We start from the raw sequence: 17,077 nt of genomic DNA, 5'->3' as shown, positions 1-17,077 counted from the left end.
ATTTTATATCATCCAGTCTTGGTTCTTTGTCATACTCTAGGAGCTCATAAATATTAGTTGAATGAGTGAATAATAAGTAGAACAAAGTCTCCCTTATTAGAATTTATTGAAAAAAAACTATCAATTAGTACATTTAAACAAATGCAATTTTGTAATTAAAATAGATACACAATATTTGAGCAAAGAAATGAAACCAATTTTCATGCATGGCTTGTAGGAACACATAACTCTGTGTCAGGTCTTTTACAGTAAATACAATTTAATGGCTAATTGTTGCTAATTGGAGGTACTAATGGACCTAATTTTTAATTAAGAGATGGAAATCATTTGTAATTAGCTCATGGTATCCATGAAAACAAATTTTATTTAGAGCTTGAAAAATGGTTTTGTTCTTTCAAATAGCTCAAATACGCCCCCGTCCCCAATTAGGGGCTAGTTTTATAAAGTGATTCCCATCCCAGAAGAGGCAGGCTTCAACCAAATCCTTGGTAGACTATCACCAATTCCAAATTAATACAATGCATTACTTTCTAATGCAAACTGATGTTATTGATTAGCACAGACAATGTGCAGCAAAAACAGCACACTATTTTCACAGTGAATTTGGTCTAAATCCAGGCAAGTACCCCTGTGAAGGACTTCATTCTTACAGCATGACTCCTTGGCTAGGAATCTGACACTCAAGTTCATATTTGACCACACTGAGTGTAGCTCTATGGTGATTTACATAAGCCTTTCCTGTGAAGCCTCATTGTGAAGTTACCCTGATAACGTTGACTATTCTCAACCTGTTTTAGCTGGTGTGTAGAAAAGATATAACAGAAAATGCCTATATGCCCCAGAAGTTCTATGGATTCCTGTAAATGCAGTTTGGGGCTCCTTTTTATTTTTTTCATTTTTCCCAAACACAGGTTCAAATTCTGAACTCTAAGGTTTTTAGAAAAGAAGAATGACTTCTGGTTCTACTTTGGTTTCCTGTCCATAGTAGTCTTTTGCTTGATTTCTTGATGATGCCCTTCAGGGAAATTCAGCTCAGAGCAACTGAGATAAAAATCTGACAAAAAAATATCAGTAGTTTTCCTTTGTTCCTCATAAAACCAACTGTGAATAGAAAAAAAAAATGATGTTTTACTTGCCATTTTTTTTTCATTCAAATTTGCCTAAATGGGAGCACCTTTTAAGAAATTATAATTGTTAGGGCAAAGAAACATTAAAAAGAGAATAGTTTCCTGTGATTTTGAATGAAAATATACAGGGCAGTTCCAGCCTTCTGTCTTCTGTTCTTGAAATAAGCTGGATGAGGTGTAGCAGAGACTTTGACAAGGAGAGATGAGTCCTGTGAAATAAATCTAGGAGTCCATTTCCAAACTGTAGACAGTTTTTTTGGACATCGCCACTCTTGATTCTCTCATATTCTTCCAGAATTATTAAAAAAAAAAAAAGAATTCACATTTTAACTATTTACCTTAAACTTTTCCTAAGCAATGTATCTCTTAAGCTAAAGCTGAGTGTTTGATGAGCTTACTCTATGTTATTCAAATTCACACTGAAGTACCTATACAGCTGCTAGAGTAAAAAGTACAGGTTTGAGTCCCTATACTCCTAAAATCATTGGCAGTATCATGGCGATACACAAATCAGGCCCTCAAAAACACTGATCTGATACATGTTTCTGCCTTTAATTAGATCTATATTCCAAGTGTTCTGTAAAGAACTTCATTCTTAAAATTTCCAAGAGGAAAAGTCTTTAGTGTCTTTATAACATGTTCCAGAAATATGTCCTATCAGTGATTGGCTGATACCTTATTAACATCAAAAAACAAATAAAACAAACAAACAAATCCAGACTTACAAAAATACCCACTTAAAGAGTGGTCTTTTATGTTCATATTGCTTGATTTCTTTAACCTTTGGCACCTTCACCTCAAGTCCACCTTTGGCCACCTTCTCTCATGACCTTGACTTTGCCAAGAAACAGTTCATTATCCATAATCTTACACCCAAGTCTTTTCTGACCACTTCATATATCTCTTGGAGACCTCTGTTCTCTATATTCCCTGTTTTTCCCTCTCTCCCATCCCTATGGCCCACTTTTCTCTTTCTATTGATCTGGAAACTATGGTTTGTCACTTAATCACTCTCTTGCCAATACTGTCAGCACATATTGGCTTTTTTCTCACTCCAGTCAGTAAAATCTTAGCCCTGGATTAATCTACCTGTCTGCCTTCTTCGCTACTGATCACTACAGGAGAAAATCGAACATCCTCACATATTGGCAACAGAAAAATCCATAATCTTTAGCTTCTAATGGATCTCCACTACTGCCCCTCAAACTTTGTATATATTGGTGGTTCTCTTTCTTATTCCACAGTTTTCCAAATCTCTTTAAATCCCTTCTCATACCATTTCCTACTTGTTCTCAGAAGATGCCACTTAATACTTCACAATAAAAACAAATAGTATTTATCTCATAAAAACCCTTTAATATCATATTCCTACATTGACAGACTTATATATACATGTCAAGCCTTCCTCTTATCTTCCCACATTCCCATAAGAGATGTCTGCCTTCTTCGGTGACCTAGTTCTTTTACTCGTGCCCTTTATAAGTGACATTTTCAAACTTTAGAATACTTTCCTGGCTCCTTTATGTCATGACCAAATATTTCCCTCTAAAAACATCTAAAAAAAAAAAATCAGAACATCAGTCAATTCCATTCTCCATTTGTTTTTAGTTTTATCTTGTCTACTCTTCTTCAAAGCCAAATCTGTTAAGTTTCTGGCACTTGCTGCATCTACTTCCATACAGGACATTTACTGTTTCTACCTTTCCCATCTAATTGGCTAGTGACTTCCATGTAACTAAATCCAATGGCTTTCTTTTAAGGACTCATCTTACTGGAGAATCCTCTCTTGAAATGCATTCTTAATTTGGCTTTGTTTGAAACCTCATAATCTTGGTTTTCCTTTTATGTCTATAGTTGTCTTTCTCAATCTTTATTTTGGACTCCTTTTTCTGCCCATTTTATATGTTTAAGGATCTGCCTACTTCTCTTCATTCTAAGAACATTCTCTGGGTAACATGACTTAATTCCATGGTGATATCTCTAAAATTCATCTCTAGCTAGCAGCTGTCAGAATTCTACGTTCCAGACACACACATCCAAATATTTATTGATTATTTCGATTTGGATGCCTCACAGACATCCGAAGCTCAACACGTACAGTCCTGAACTTGGTCTCTTTCCTGCCAAACTTGATCCTCTGTCCTCTGGTTCAGATCACAGCAAATGACACCTCAGGCCACTGAGTTGCCAGAAACTTACGGAACTACCTTTAACTCTTCTCTATCTTTCTGTTCTGACAGCCAGTCAGTTAATATATCCTAGGTTTGCATTGCATTCTCATTTCCACATCTTGAACAAATGCCAACCTCATTTTGGGCTCATGTTATTGAGTTCTGGTCCCCTTTTCTAATTTTATGTCTCTTTATGTCTCAATGTATTCACTACACTGTATCCAGGGTCATGTCAGCCTCCAACTTAAAACCATTTAGCATTTACTGCCATCAAGATAGACCTCAAGTAATCATATCTGTTTATTTTGCTCCAGCTTATTTCTCCAGGCCTATTTTCTCCACTCCCAATCTCTCTATATGTGTTTCTATGCCATTGGACCATCTATACTTCCCTGAATTTTCTATGTCCTGCTACCCATAAGCCTTTATATATGCTGCCATCTTGGTCTGAAATTTTCCTTCTCCAACTTACTTTTTACTTGACTAACCCCTAAATCTCCTTATGTCTCCATTTAGAGGTTTCTTCCCTTTTTCTGACTTCTCTACTATATGTTGATTTTTTTTTTCTTTTTGCCATCATAGCACCTTGTAACAAGAATGACTAGTATAGCGGGCTATATATATATATATTTTAAAGATATTATTTATTTATTTTATTTTGGAAAGAGAGTGTGGGTGCATTGGGGGAGGAGCAGAGGGAGAGGGTGAGAGAGTATTAAGCAGATTCCACGTCCAGTGCAGAGCCGAACTCTGGGCTTGATCTCATAACCCTCAGAATTTTCACCTGAGCTGAAAACAAGAGTCAGATATTTAACCAGCTGAATCACCCAGGTGCCCCATGGGCTAATATATCTTAACACCTCTAATACTCACAACAACTTTATGAGATAATTTTTATTATTTTCCCAGGTAACTAATATAAGCAAATTTCCCAAGTTTCTAGAACTTGTGACATAAGTAGATTCTGAATTTAGGCACCTTATTGAAAAATTTATAAACTTAAACGTCATATATTTGTCTACATAGAAACACTGATACTGTGTCATAATCACCTGTTTGTATCTGAATTCCTAACTCAACCTTAGGTTTTTAGAAGGAAGTTGTATATCTAGCACCCAACACAATGATGGCTATATGGTATATTTCCAATAAATACTATTTGCCTAAAATCAGATTTACCCTGATGGTGCCTGTATTGTGACATTTCGTCCCAAGAATGCCAAGTGACTTGCTACCATCTAATCACCTCATACACCTTTATTTCTAAGAGTTTACATATCCTGTCCTATTACCATCATGTACCTTACCCATTCTTGCCCAACTGCTAACATCTTATCATCCTTCCAAATCCAACTCAGAATTTACATTATTCCTGATCTTATTAGATTCTAGATTTTAGTTCCTTCATACATTATACATTTAAACATCACAAACAATGACAACAAGAAGAAGAACAACATTAAACTAGACCATGGTATTTTTTAACATTGGTCTATTTTTTATTCATCTTTGTATTCCAAGTACTTGCGTGTAGTGCCTAGCACTCAGAAGGTGTTCAATAAATGTTTGATGGGTTGATCGAATGATATTAGGTTGGATTATATCTCTGTAGATTACCAAGCAGACATCTTGAACTCAGGTGCATTATGGCAGTTTTGTCAGCTCCAGCACTGGCAAAGAATTTATTATTATTTGAGTTGTCCAATGTGGGCATATTTGGAGATATGAGAGAACACTGTTATAACACCTTTGCCCATTTTACTCTCCTGATTTGGTCAAGGGTTGGGCAAAGGATACATTATTTTTCAGAAGTCATTCAAGTTGTGCCCACCAGGACAATTAACACACTTCTGGAAGGTAAGTAGTCTATTTTCATTTAGCTATAGATCAAACATGCCAAAGACGTCTATGCAACTTCGTAATATGTCAAACCACCAATCCAAACTTGTATGGGGGAAGGGACTGTGACACTCCCATCCTGCCCCCATCTTATTTTTTCTGTTACTTCTACATTAGTCCCTTCTTTTGTACTCTACAGATGGGATAGTAACACTTTTTTTTTTTTATTCTAGTGATATCATACATGGCTTTTCTAACTCTTCTATGTGATTATTGTTTTTGTTCCTTAAGCACACCCAAAATTGCTGGGTTAAGTTTCTCCAAGCGCTACTTTGACCAAATAATTTCTCTGCTGAAGAACTTTCAGGGGTACCTGTCTGTCTATGGAACTAGGTGAGAGCTCCAAGCAGCCAGATGTCCTGCCTCAATTGATTTTTGTAAGAGCCCTACCTATGACTGTTATCTAGCAAATGTTTTTGATGTTTCCTTGTTGTTGTTGTTTTTGTTAATTTGGTTCTTGAAAGTGAAATCGTACAACTTAGTTGAAGGCAAGGTCCAGTTTTTATCTTCCACTATGATTAATATTGGTGAATTATCAAGAGTGAAAGCCACATATTTAAAAAAGTCAAGGCTGTATGCATTGAATGAAGTATCTTCCCTTCCCAAGCATCACATATCCTAAATGAAATAGGCATGTTAAGCTATGACCGGTAATACACTTTGGGAAAGATCAGTGATATTTTAATTAATGACAATTTATAGAGTTTTCAAGAGGGCTAAAGTGACTTCACAGCTGAAAGCTAACTGATTGTTTCTCAACTGAACTTTTAAGATGCGTATTCAGCCATGAGCATAATTAAACAAGTCCACAAGACATGAGAAACGGGTTACTCTTCAGATGCTGGGTCAGGCAAACCAGGTGGTCAAGAACACAGTGTTCTCTGCTTGAAAACCACCGTTCAGTTGCCAGACTTTACTGCCCCTTGGGCTCTTTCATTCTATTTCTGGCCTTCGTCTCTTGCTCTGTCACACCAATGCCCTTCTTGGTTTAGGTTTTATGTCCTCATCATCTAACACATCAAAGGATCAAAGAGTTCAAAGCTCCTCAGGCTGCCAGTATTTTATTTAGTTAAAAAAGTCAACAAGAATGAAAAATCGTGCCCATTTTCCTCTTTGCAAGAAATCAAAATTCGAAATTAAGGTGAAAGCGCAGAGGATCTGTGCCATTCCAAATAAAAACCAACCTCTTCATATACATATACCCCTTACAAAGTGCACCACTGAATTTTACGAAACAATTTAAATGTTGCTAATTAAAATCCTCAAGATGCTAATGCATTCTCAAATCAATCTCTGCCACTTTGTTGTACAAATGGAACACTGGCAGCTTCTCTTCCAATATCCAAAATACCATTTATAGAACAAATTTGAACTTTCAATTCATTCAACAAACAATTATATCAAGAACCTACTATGTGTCGGACACTACGCTGGGTGTTGCGCAAGCAAAATGGAATGACTTTCTGATTTCAGAAGAATTCTGGTCTCTAAAGCAGTGCTTCTCAAACTAGTTTTTATTAATCTGTGCCCTCTTTTGATAAACATAAATATCCTTCTCCCACTTCCCAGAAATTCTGATGAATCCTCACACTGAGAATCACTAATACACAGAACATAGACTCTATTTTCTGTGTATTCTTCACAAACCAAATATCTTTGAGCTTTCACTTTTGTTTCAAGAGCGACATACTCATGTTCCATATGCAAAACTGGATTGGAATATTAAAGATAAACTTTTTTGAACCACATATGCTATCCCACTTTCAGTCCCAGAACTGAAATTCAAATTCCTGTACCCAGCCCTATTGAGAATCACTGCTTTAAAGAGTTTTGGAGAAAACAAGGCAACCTCCATCTCTCCCCTCCAATCAAATCTTAAAGGAATTAGAATTTTCCTACCTGACACAACAGCTGGTGGAGTATCATAATCCTGTCTTGGGACTGAATCTTTGAATGAAAAGAGCATGAGAAAGAATGCAATGAAGTACAAAAGAAAATAAAATAGAATCTTAGCTCTAAAACGTGGAAGTGCCCACGGTATGTCATATGGTTGCCTAAAACCGCTGCCTTCAAATGCTCAAGGCACTATGACCCCTAGTTGACAGTGGATACAATGGTCCCCAGTACTGCCACAGGGTATATGTTGTGAGGCCCCCGTGTGACCTGCTAGGGCAGTACATTCTATCCTAGGATTCTGTCATCTTCCTCACTCTGTCATCATTTTGGCCCCTCCTGGGAGAATCGCTGTGAAATTTTTACCCTCTCTGGTTGATGCACATGTTCTAAAAGGCAGCCCATCTGGAAGGGGCCCAGAGCACAATGTGAAACGAAATTCTGGAGAACAAAAGAAAGAACTAAAATTTTAAAAGAGATACATAAAAAATGTGCATATTCCCACACTCTATGGAGACTGATACATTTCTGAAATCAGAATTTCGTTAGTAATCACTCAGCCCTGGCTCTGATCCCAGGGGCTGTTGGGCAAGGCCAAGAAGCTTTGTGGGCGAAAATGGTGAGAGCAGAGAGAAACCGAACAGAATCTATTCCACAGATGATTGCTGTCTTTTCTCAAAGTGTCATAGCCTTGGGAGGGGCAAATAGTAGAGAAAGGTTAATTTAAACTATGTGACATCCATTTCCACATTTCAGGTTATGTGAAACCAAATATATCTGCTTTTTTAAAAAGATGAAACTTTGGCTTAATCCAATTCCTTTAGTCAAGGATCTTAAAAAGGAAAGTGGAACATGGCCTATGGCCCAAGGCCCCCCTTCTAAAAATGGAAAGTTCTCATCTAGCCCTAACTTCCCTTAGAGGGGCAAACTGTGTAAAAGGGACCAGAGAGTACTCACATTCAAATAAACTGCCAAAATATGATTAAATAGATGATTTTCTGTGACCCTTATTCTAGACACATGACCATTATTCATTCCATTTTAAAAACAAAAACCTCAAACTTCATTTTCCCACCTCCTTGATAACTGAATTTGGACTATCACAAATGTCTCCGTTTAATCTTCTAGCCCTAAAATGATGATGTTAATCCCTCTCTCATGAGCAAATGGCATGTGAGAAGACAGATTAAGACTTGGACATTGCAAGGCACTTTGACCAGCAAAACCCAACATGCATCAAAGATTCAAATGCAAATAAACCTTGGGCATGAGTTATTTTGTGTCTCAAAACAGGTATGTGAATGAGAGTTCATTGTAATCCCAAATCGAGAATAAGTAGAATCATTTTTAAAGGAATTTCAAATATTTTATTAATAGCAATAGTATTTCCTAGTACCTTAAAAAAAAAAAAAAACTTCAATCACATATTATTGCTACAAATCAAAAAAAAGTTGATTTTATGCCCTGTCACTAGTCATTTCCCAAGAATATATTTATAACATTTAAAAATAAATCACAGAAGTAAATCATGCTCATTGTTGAATACTTGGACAATGTAGAAAAGAGTAATGATGAAAATAAAAATTATCGCCAATCTCATCATCTGGAAATAACCACACTTATTTTGTATTTTTTACAGCCTTATTGCATAATTTTTTTTCATAGTTGATACTATATTTCCACATGTGCAAATTTATATCCTGCTCTTTTGATTTAATATAATAAATAATCTTTTTCCTATTTTAAACTCATAACTTCATGCTGCCTCACATTCTGGTTTATGAATGGATTATAATTTATTTAATCATTCTTCTTTATTAGCCATTATAAAGAACACAGGACTGGATATTTCTAAGGTCTAAAGGCTCTTCTGTTATTTAGAATATCTCTATGGAATAGCTTCTCAAAACTCTGTCTGGTGAACTGGCAGAGCTGTTTTGAAGTGTCTTGACGTGCTATTCAACTGACATTTTTACAAATTTAGATTTCTATCATCCCACTGTCAGTGATTGAGAATGTTTATTTCTTCACACCTTCATCAGCGATGTGTTTTATTTTGATAACTTCATTTGATGGGTTATGTGTATATGTCCATGTAAGTATTTGATTAAATTACTGTTTCCTTAATTACTTTTTTTAATATGTGTTTTGGCATCCTGCTCCTCCTTTATTACCTATCTGTTCATGTGCTTTGGTATTTTATCTATTGGGGCTTTTGTACTCTGCTGTAACATATTTCAATTCAGAATCCATTTCTTAAACAGCAAAAGCTTGATATTTGCAGATAAACTTTCCTAATACTAGGCTCTCACTTAATGCCTACTTATTGTTTATAAGACTACCATCAAAGTTCATTATCTTACACTAAGACTAAATAAATTTTAAGAACTATTTCCCTTTATCTATATTTTATTTCTTGTATTTGACTATTTTTAATTAATTGATACATTTTCCTGAAAGTATACTCATTACCAGTTATGAATTTGTAATACTAGTTCCTAATCCTGAGTCCACTTAACATGTTATGTTGCTTTTTTTTTTATCACTGTCAATCTTAATACTCATATTCATAGCTAATACTTGAGGAAAGAAAATCTCCAGGCAAAATGAACAGTTCAGGATTTTCACCTGACACCGTCAGAATTTTATAGCATTAAAAATGGAACAGTGTGACTGAAAAATGTAGAGAACCATGGTGAACAAATGGACTACAATTAGAAGATTATCTTTGTGCGTGGCTATGGTTACACCATGGGACTCCAGTGATGTCACAAATCACCAGTGGACTGGAGAGCACAAACAGAACTGCAGATAAGGAGCGTGCAGAACAAAAACTTTTTATTTCTTTGAACAGATTCTGGTGACATTGTAAGCCACTGGTGACCACCAACTGAACAAATGAAAAGGAGATAAGAAACTTGTCAAACAAGACTGTCATGCAGTTTGGAGGTTCTCATAACACAGTGACATCCCCAGTGGTTTCTGCTAAAGCTTACAATGGAGTGATAAGAAATTATGGATAACGGTGCTTTTGTTCTACAGAGGGAATCCTATGACAAAAAAATAAATAAATAAAAGCAGTAAAGTTAGAAAATTCTTCAAGGTCAGCAGAGTCCTGGGATAAAAGTTATACTGCTTGCATACAATTCATTTCTCCTAAAGACTGCAGATTCTGCCCAACTTAAAAATGGGCAAAGAATTCAACAATAAACATTTGAGTTTGTAAATAGTAAACAAAGGTTAGTCAAACTACAGGGTACCCATTTCAAAATTTGGAATTATGGGGGCTCAAATATATCTAATTTTATGACGATAAAAAAAGAGGCTTTGGCTTAATATACTTCTTGATCCCAGGGATCTCAGAAAGAAAAGTGGGACATCAGGGACATCAACCCTGATCCCTGCCTATTTTGGATTATTCACTGGATCTCTCTCTGCCCTGTCTTTGGGACCTGTTTCTGGCATCAAGTTTCCCGTGTTAGTCTAGAGTTGTCATTGCTCACACCTTGTCTTGCAGAGTTTCTGTGAGCTAGACATCTGAAAGCCTCTGAGAAGTTACAGGTAAGAAAGACACATGGTCAGATAATTTTAGATTGACTGGCTGTGGCAACATGGTAGAAAATGGATTGGAGCAAGCTAAGGGCAATTAGGAGACTATTATAATTAATCAAATGAGGCCCAGGGTAGAGACTCTAGAAATGTGGAGGAAGGGATGTAGTTGACAAACGTCTATGGACAGAACTGGTGGATCTTGAATAGTTGCATCTGGCTGTGAGGGAAAAGGAAAGAGTCGAGATTGAGTCCTAAGTGTAGCATTGGACTGCTTGGGCAAATGGTCATGGGATTAGCTGGAGAAGAAATAAGGAGCAGAAACACAGAAGAGGAAGAGGGTCAGTGGAAAGGAAGTTCGGGGAAACTCATGAGGTTAGTTTGGGTTGTACTGACTTTAAGATGTCGGAAGGAGATTTACATGGAGCTATTTAGCAAGTTGTTGGTTAAGTGATTTTAAACAAGTCTAAGATGAGGTTAGCACTGAGGACTCAGATTTAGGGGTCTTCAGCATAGAAGGCAGAGTTCAAAACCATGAAAGTGGATGAGGTTGCTTAAGGAAATCATGTATGAATGAGAAGTTAAAAATGAAACCTTGGCTTAGCAGCCTATAGAAGCAAAGAAGAAGCAATGGCCAGAGACATCAGAGGAGAACCAGGAAAACCTTGGGCAGGAGTCACAAACTGAGAGCACTTAGGACAAACTGGGACTGATAATCAAATACAGGGAGATTGCCTGTTAAAGTGCAAATATTTAGCTTAGTTTAAAAAAAATGGGAAGGTGAGGCCACCTTGAGTCAGTATGACCATATAGCAATAGCTGTCTGGAGTTGAGTCGGGGCTGCCTTCCTTAGACAAGGCTGCCAAGGTACCCCTTCTCCCTATGATTGATTCATCCAACACTGAGAGCTGTTACTATTATTGCATGAAAATATCTCTCATTTAAGATATAATCTCCAATATCATGTGTATTTATTTTACATGACTATGTTTGTGACATGATAAATCTAGACTAAATTTGACATGTTTCCAGGCTGTCTTGCTTGACCTCCATCAGCTTTATTCATTAATGTGACTTAGCTGGCTTCTCTGGACTTTTGGGTTTACCATCCTGAAAAAGTTAGAAGCAAAGGAAGTAGAAACTTGAGAAAAATAATTTATGCCCAATGAAACAGAGTGGGCTGGAGACTTATACTATGGCCTTGATAATGTTCTATATCCCTACTGGTGACCCGGACTGAATGGCCACATTAATGAACATAATGGCCACATTATGAAGCCACTTGAGGTAGAGGGATAAAGGCAGCTCATTTGATAAACATCTAGTGGGTGTCACACATGGTTTTAGGTATGTTATGTATATCATTCCATTTAACACACCACCACTGGGATGTACATATTATTTTCCTCCTTGGTAAAAGAGGAAATCAAAGTTCAGAGAGTTAAGTAACCTGTCTAACACACCATAGCTAGTAAGGGGCAGAGCCTGGCTTTGAACTCAAGTTTAATTCTAATGCCCACTGTTCTTTCTACGATACCAAGCCACCTTCCCAGCAATAGATAAAGCAATGGAAAAGATTCAGTAAGGTGGAGAAATTTGATTAAAATAATCCATTTTAATTGCACAATAGCCACTACACATGCCAATCAAAAATTCAGATAAAAGGACTCTATGATGGCATATCAAAGTGTAAGAGTGACAGTTTGAGAAAAAAGTATAGCTGTATTCTGGACACTGTTAAACATCAACAAAGTAATAGTGTTCTCTCTCTGGCTTTCCAGAACCTTATGGAATTTTAACCCTTGGTAAAACATCAATTTACACAAAGCTTATGATGTGCCTAAGCATTATTCAATATAAATGTCAAGCAGGAAAAGAATGAAAAAAAATTAGAAGAAATTTGGTGTTAAAAATGAGCCACCTGCTTAAAACTCTGTAAGAAAGGGAAGGAGTATTTATCATTTTTTAGTAATTTGGCTATTATTAGCTGGGCAAAAATTATGATCTCATATAAATGTGTTCTTGTTGAAAATGCTCAAATACTAATCATAATATATATTATTGAATTGGCCACTATTGTAATTCTGAAACTGTTCTATATATTTTAGCTTATTTTTCAATTCTCTAAAGGATTCAGTCATATTCTTAATTAACTTAGCTCTTGTATTTTTTTCTAGTTGGCAAATCTGAATTTCAGCAAGTCAGCTGGTTTTGTTTTTGATTCAACTAAGTAGGATTTGTAAAGTGTTTCTTTCTAGACTTTCTAGATTTTCTAGACGTTTGTATTATAAGTCATCCTTCTCTTGGATTCTAGATTGCCGTTCAACACAGTAAGATTGAATTACTTCGCTTGTTCAGAATTTATCATCTTTTAAGGAGAGAAAGACTGATATGAAGGGAAATCAACAGCGTGGACATGAGAAACTTCAGTTCCTCCCAATGAACTTGGGACTTGCTTTGTTAGTAAATGAGCGAAGTGACTCAGTGTTTATGTAAATTACATGACTATGTTTGTGACATGAGTAAATACAGACCAAATTTGATGATGTATTTCCAGGGTTTATTAGTTGTCGTCAAGGTTGGCCCCTGACTCGTGAATGACCTGGGAATGACATATTAGCTGAAATGGGTAAGCATCTGGGAAAAGAAAACCAGGCTCAGGTGTATTATGTTACTAGATCTAGATCTGCAGGTGCATACATAAAGCCACCTTTCCATACACATTCCTAAAAACTATCTCCCTGATGAAAATTAACTGTACCACAGTGTAGAGTTAAATATAGTCTTAGAAATGACTTGAAAGTCTAGGTCAGAGACCTAAAAAATTATTGGATCCAGCCCCTGCTTTCAGACAGGTAAGGTATCATCAACTGCTTTTTATAAGTTCAGTGACTGAGGTCTTCAGGTAGGTACTTTGTGTTAATATAACTAAATCTCTTTATTGAAACAATGAGACTCTTTCCATCAGGCATATGGATTTTCTTCCTATTTAGGGCAGACTTTTGTGGCTTCAGTGGACATGTCAGAAACTTCTTATATTCCAAAAAGCCCATGAGTCGATACATTTATGTGGCAAGCAAGCCATTGCTTTAAGGTAAAATTTCTGATATAGAGTTAGTGTCCACAGTGTACATAGATATTTAGAGATGATGTCAGACTACCTGTGAAGAATCACAGAAGTGGCAACTATGAGACATACAGGCTTAAAGTCATAGAGGTGGATAGTGAAAGAGCCCCCATATAGCATCACGGCTCACTACTCAACCAGATAGAGAGGGAGACAGACTGGAAGAGATTATTTTCCCAAAGGCAGAGCGAAAGAACAGTGCTCAATCAAGATTTGAGTTTAGTACTCCCAACTCCTAGCAGTGCTCTTTCTATAATTAAGCTATCTCACTCAGAAAAATTATTTTTTAAAAAAATGACTACATCTTTAAAAATGACAAAATCATCTGCACTAATATTTGTAAAGAATAAAACCTACAACCATAGTGTCACATGAAAGATTGGCTTTGATTCTGATGTTTGATCTATACTGATAATGAACAAAATTGTAGTATTCCAGGTTGTATTAGACATTTGCCTCTTAACCATTTGGGGAATTGTCTTTGAATAGATTTTTTAAAATAAAACAAAATTGTGTTAATGATGCCAAATTGTTGATATAAATCAATGCTGTAATAAGCATTTTTATACACTTTTGTTCCCTAAGGAAAATAATGGCTCATCAAAAATATCCCAACCTATCAAAAAACATCAAGTACACTAGATTCCTTTCCTTTTTTTCAACATCACCTGTCTACCTATTCAAAACAAAGATGAAAAGAACTGGATTATGTCAGGTTCTCAATTACTTTTTATTGATTTAAACATTGAAAGTAAATAACAAGCTCTATGTATTAGTCATAGTCAAGGTTGGCCCCTGACTTATGAATGACCCGGGAATGATATATTAGGTGGAGTAGGTAAGCATGTGGGAAAAGGAAACCAGGCTCAGATGTATTATGTTACAAGTTCTAGATTTGCAGGTGTGTGCATAAAGACATCTTTCCATAAATGGATATTATACCTGGTGTACTGTGTCCTTTGAACAAGAAGTGACTCAAATTTAAATGCAACACAGTGGAAACTTCAGCCTGGTCAATGGGAGTAAATGTGCCCCAATACTGAATGTGTATGCACGAGGCACACTGGAACCCAGAAACGTGTTTCAGTCAACAGCACAGGGCCAGTTTTGCTAATAATACCAGTAAAAGCTGCATTGCATCTTATCGAAGAAGTCCAAGAAAACAAAGCAAAACCGATTCTTCAACTCACCGTTCCTGTTGTGCCCAGTGAAAGATGATTCATCTGTTGCGTCAGGGGGCCCATCATGTTTGCTGGCTGCATTGACATAGGATGGTCCATTGTCGGCGTAATCACAGCACCCTACAAGCACACACAATGTCCATCTGAAAACAGGTTCCACAAGGGAGGAAACTTTTAAAAACAATAAACACAGTCAACTACCTTAATGTCAAATGTGTTTACTTTTTAATGAAAAGGCTAAGTTCAACCATGTATGATTTTTTACATCCACCCATGCCATTTTGTTATTATCTAAATAGATAGCACTAATGACTTCCTTTTCCTTTGATGTGATTTATCTATGATGTGTCTAAAATGCTTATCATTTATAATGTCAATATTCAATATAGAATGTATTCCGAGATATCATACATATCCTCTGTCATTGTTCTAAATACAAACTTCTCTAACTGAAAAACACTAACACTATGGAAATTATCTAGTTTTTTCAATATTGACTAAGAATTTTTTGGCTTATGCTTTTATCCATGATTTATATGGATAATTATTGATGATCTCAATACAATCTACCACCAGAGTAATAATGCTGGTCCAGATGAGTTTCTCAACTGGATCTTTTGAAGGACAGATTAAAAGCTAGTACAAATGATATAAAAATCAGACTTAGTATTTTCCATGTTTTTTCCTCCTAATCTTTTGACCTACTTTCTTTCTATCTGTGCTTTTGAAAAAGATAGAATACTGAACTCTGTTAAACGGTCAAATGCAACACTGCTAAAATATTACCAAAAAAAGTCAAGTTTTTCATCGGATGTTAAGAAAAGCCTACTTCTAGAATATGCTCTTTGATTTATTATAACTGTTGGGAATGCAAGAAATAACAGATATTTTAAAAAAATTTCTGTTCATATACATAGTTTCACATAGCTAGTGAAGCAAAGGGCAAACGCTTCCTTTTCCCCCTCTCCTACTTACTCTGCCTTAGTTGACTAGCTGAGAGAATGGAACAATTTTTTCTTAATTGAAAAGCTAAGGTTGGACAGCATCTTTGAGATTATTGAAATTTCAATGCTTTATTATAAAGATGATCATACATGTAGAAGCCCATGATATCACAACTCATTTAAATACACACTGATAATAAAATGATGATGTATTTGAATGCTATTTTTTTTTCTGTAAACACTTTTCTCACTGTTTGACTTTTCTTCCCATGTAAGTGAGCATTTTGAAGACATAAAACTAGGAGAGATTTATGTAGACGGCAGGATGTCAGCACACAAACCAACCATAAGCAAATGTTTCTTAGAACGTTTTGCTCAGGATGATCAATTCCTCCTGGTATCATCCAATTCTGACTTCCTGACTGTATCTGTTTAAAAAAGATCAGGCTCTCATTCATCCTTCCTTGTGGGCTCCTCCTCATTAATATGGAGGGAGAATAGAAATTGAGCCAAATATTTGGAAATGCTTGATTTTCAGAGCCAACATTGTTTGCAAGGATATTTGAGGTTTGCTAGACTCGATCAGAAAAATATATATATGTTATTTTAAAGATCTGTAGCTTATAAATATACATAAATGTTCATTTGTGTTGTTTTAATTTCTTGATGCATCCATGAATTGTCATTCATCAGTAGACTTCTTGAATCAGAGACATGATAAGATAAGCTTTTACTAATTATAATTCAGAGACACATTACTTTCTCTTCCGGCTGCCTGAATTTCGTTAAACAAAACCACATTAACTTTTTCCTTAAGAAAAGCAAAAAAAAAAACCCAGCTTCTGTGCTTTATTTCCAGTGTTCGTTGTGCCATACCAACAGTGAACACTTTAAAAAATACTGGGTCCTTCTTAAAGCACTTAGGGATAAATTCTAGAAAAATCTCAGAGTTAAGATGGAAGTCCTGAAGCATTTTTTTTTTTTCTTTTAACCAAGAAGTGGCACTTTCACAACATTCTAATCTTTGGCAGGTGCAAAACTTCAATACTGTTTTTGAACTTGAAACTTAGACTACCTTCTTAGAATATCGCCCCTAGAGATTCCAACAGCTAAACTGCCACAATCCTGGAAACCCCCAGATTGTAATCAACCTGCTCTAGCTACACAAAGGATTGCTCATCATAAT

General features: G+C 36.0%; 1 protein-coding gene across 1 annotated transcript in view; it reads right to left on the bottom strand.

Annotated features, from left to right (window-relative positions):
* Window positions 1–7,081: 7,081 nt before the first annotated feature.
* The window catches only part of RBMS3 (RNA binding motif single stranded interacting protein 3), a gene marked incomplete at its 3' end in the record, with an annotated part of 652,820 nt that continues 642,824 nt past the window's right edge, over window positions 7,082–17,077 (bottom strand). The window contains exons 11-12 of the mRNA XM_080808724.1: window positions 14,957–15,067; window positions 7,082–7,144 (exon numbers count right to left, since the gene is read on the bottom strand). Coding sequence (XP_080664850.1) covers window positions 7,082–7,144; window positions 14,957–15,067 — 174 coding nt within the window. The remainder of the gene's footprint in view (window positions 7,145–14,956; window positions 15,068–17,077) is intronic.

The sequence above is a fragment of the Martes martes genome (assembly GCF_963455335.1).
Source record: "Martes martes genome assembly, chromosome: 1".
Classification (NCBI taxonomy): domain Eukaryota; kingdom Metazoa; phylum Chordata; class Mammalia; order Carnivora; family Mustelidae; genus Martes; species Martes martes.
This window is presented reverse-complemented; position numbering and strand designations above follow the sequence as displayed.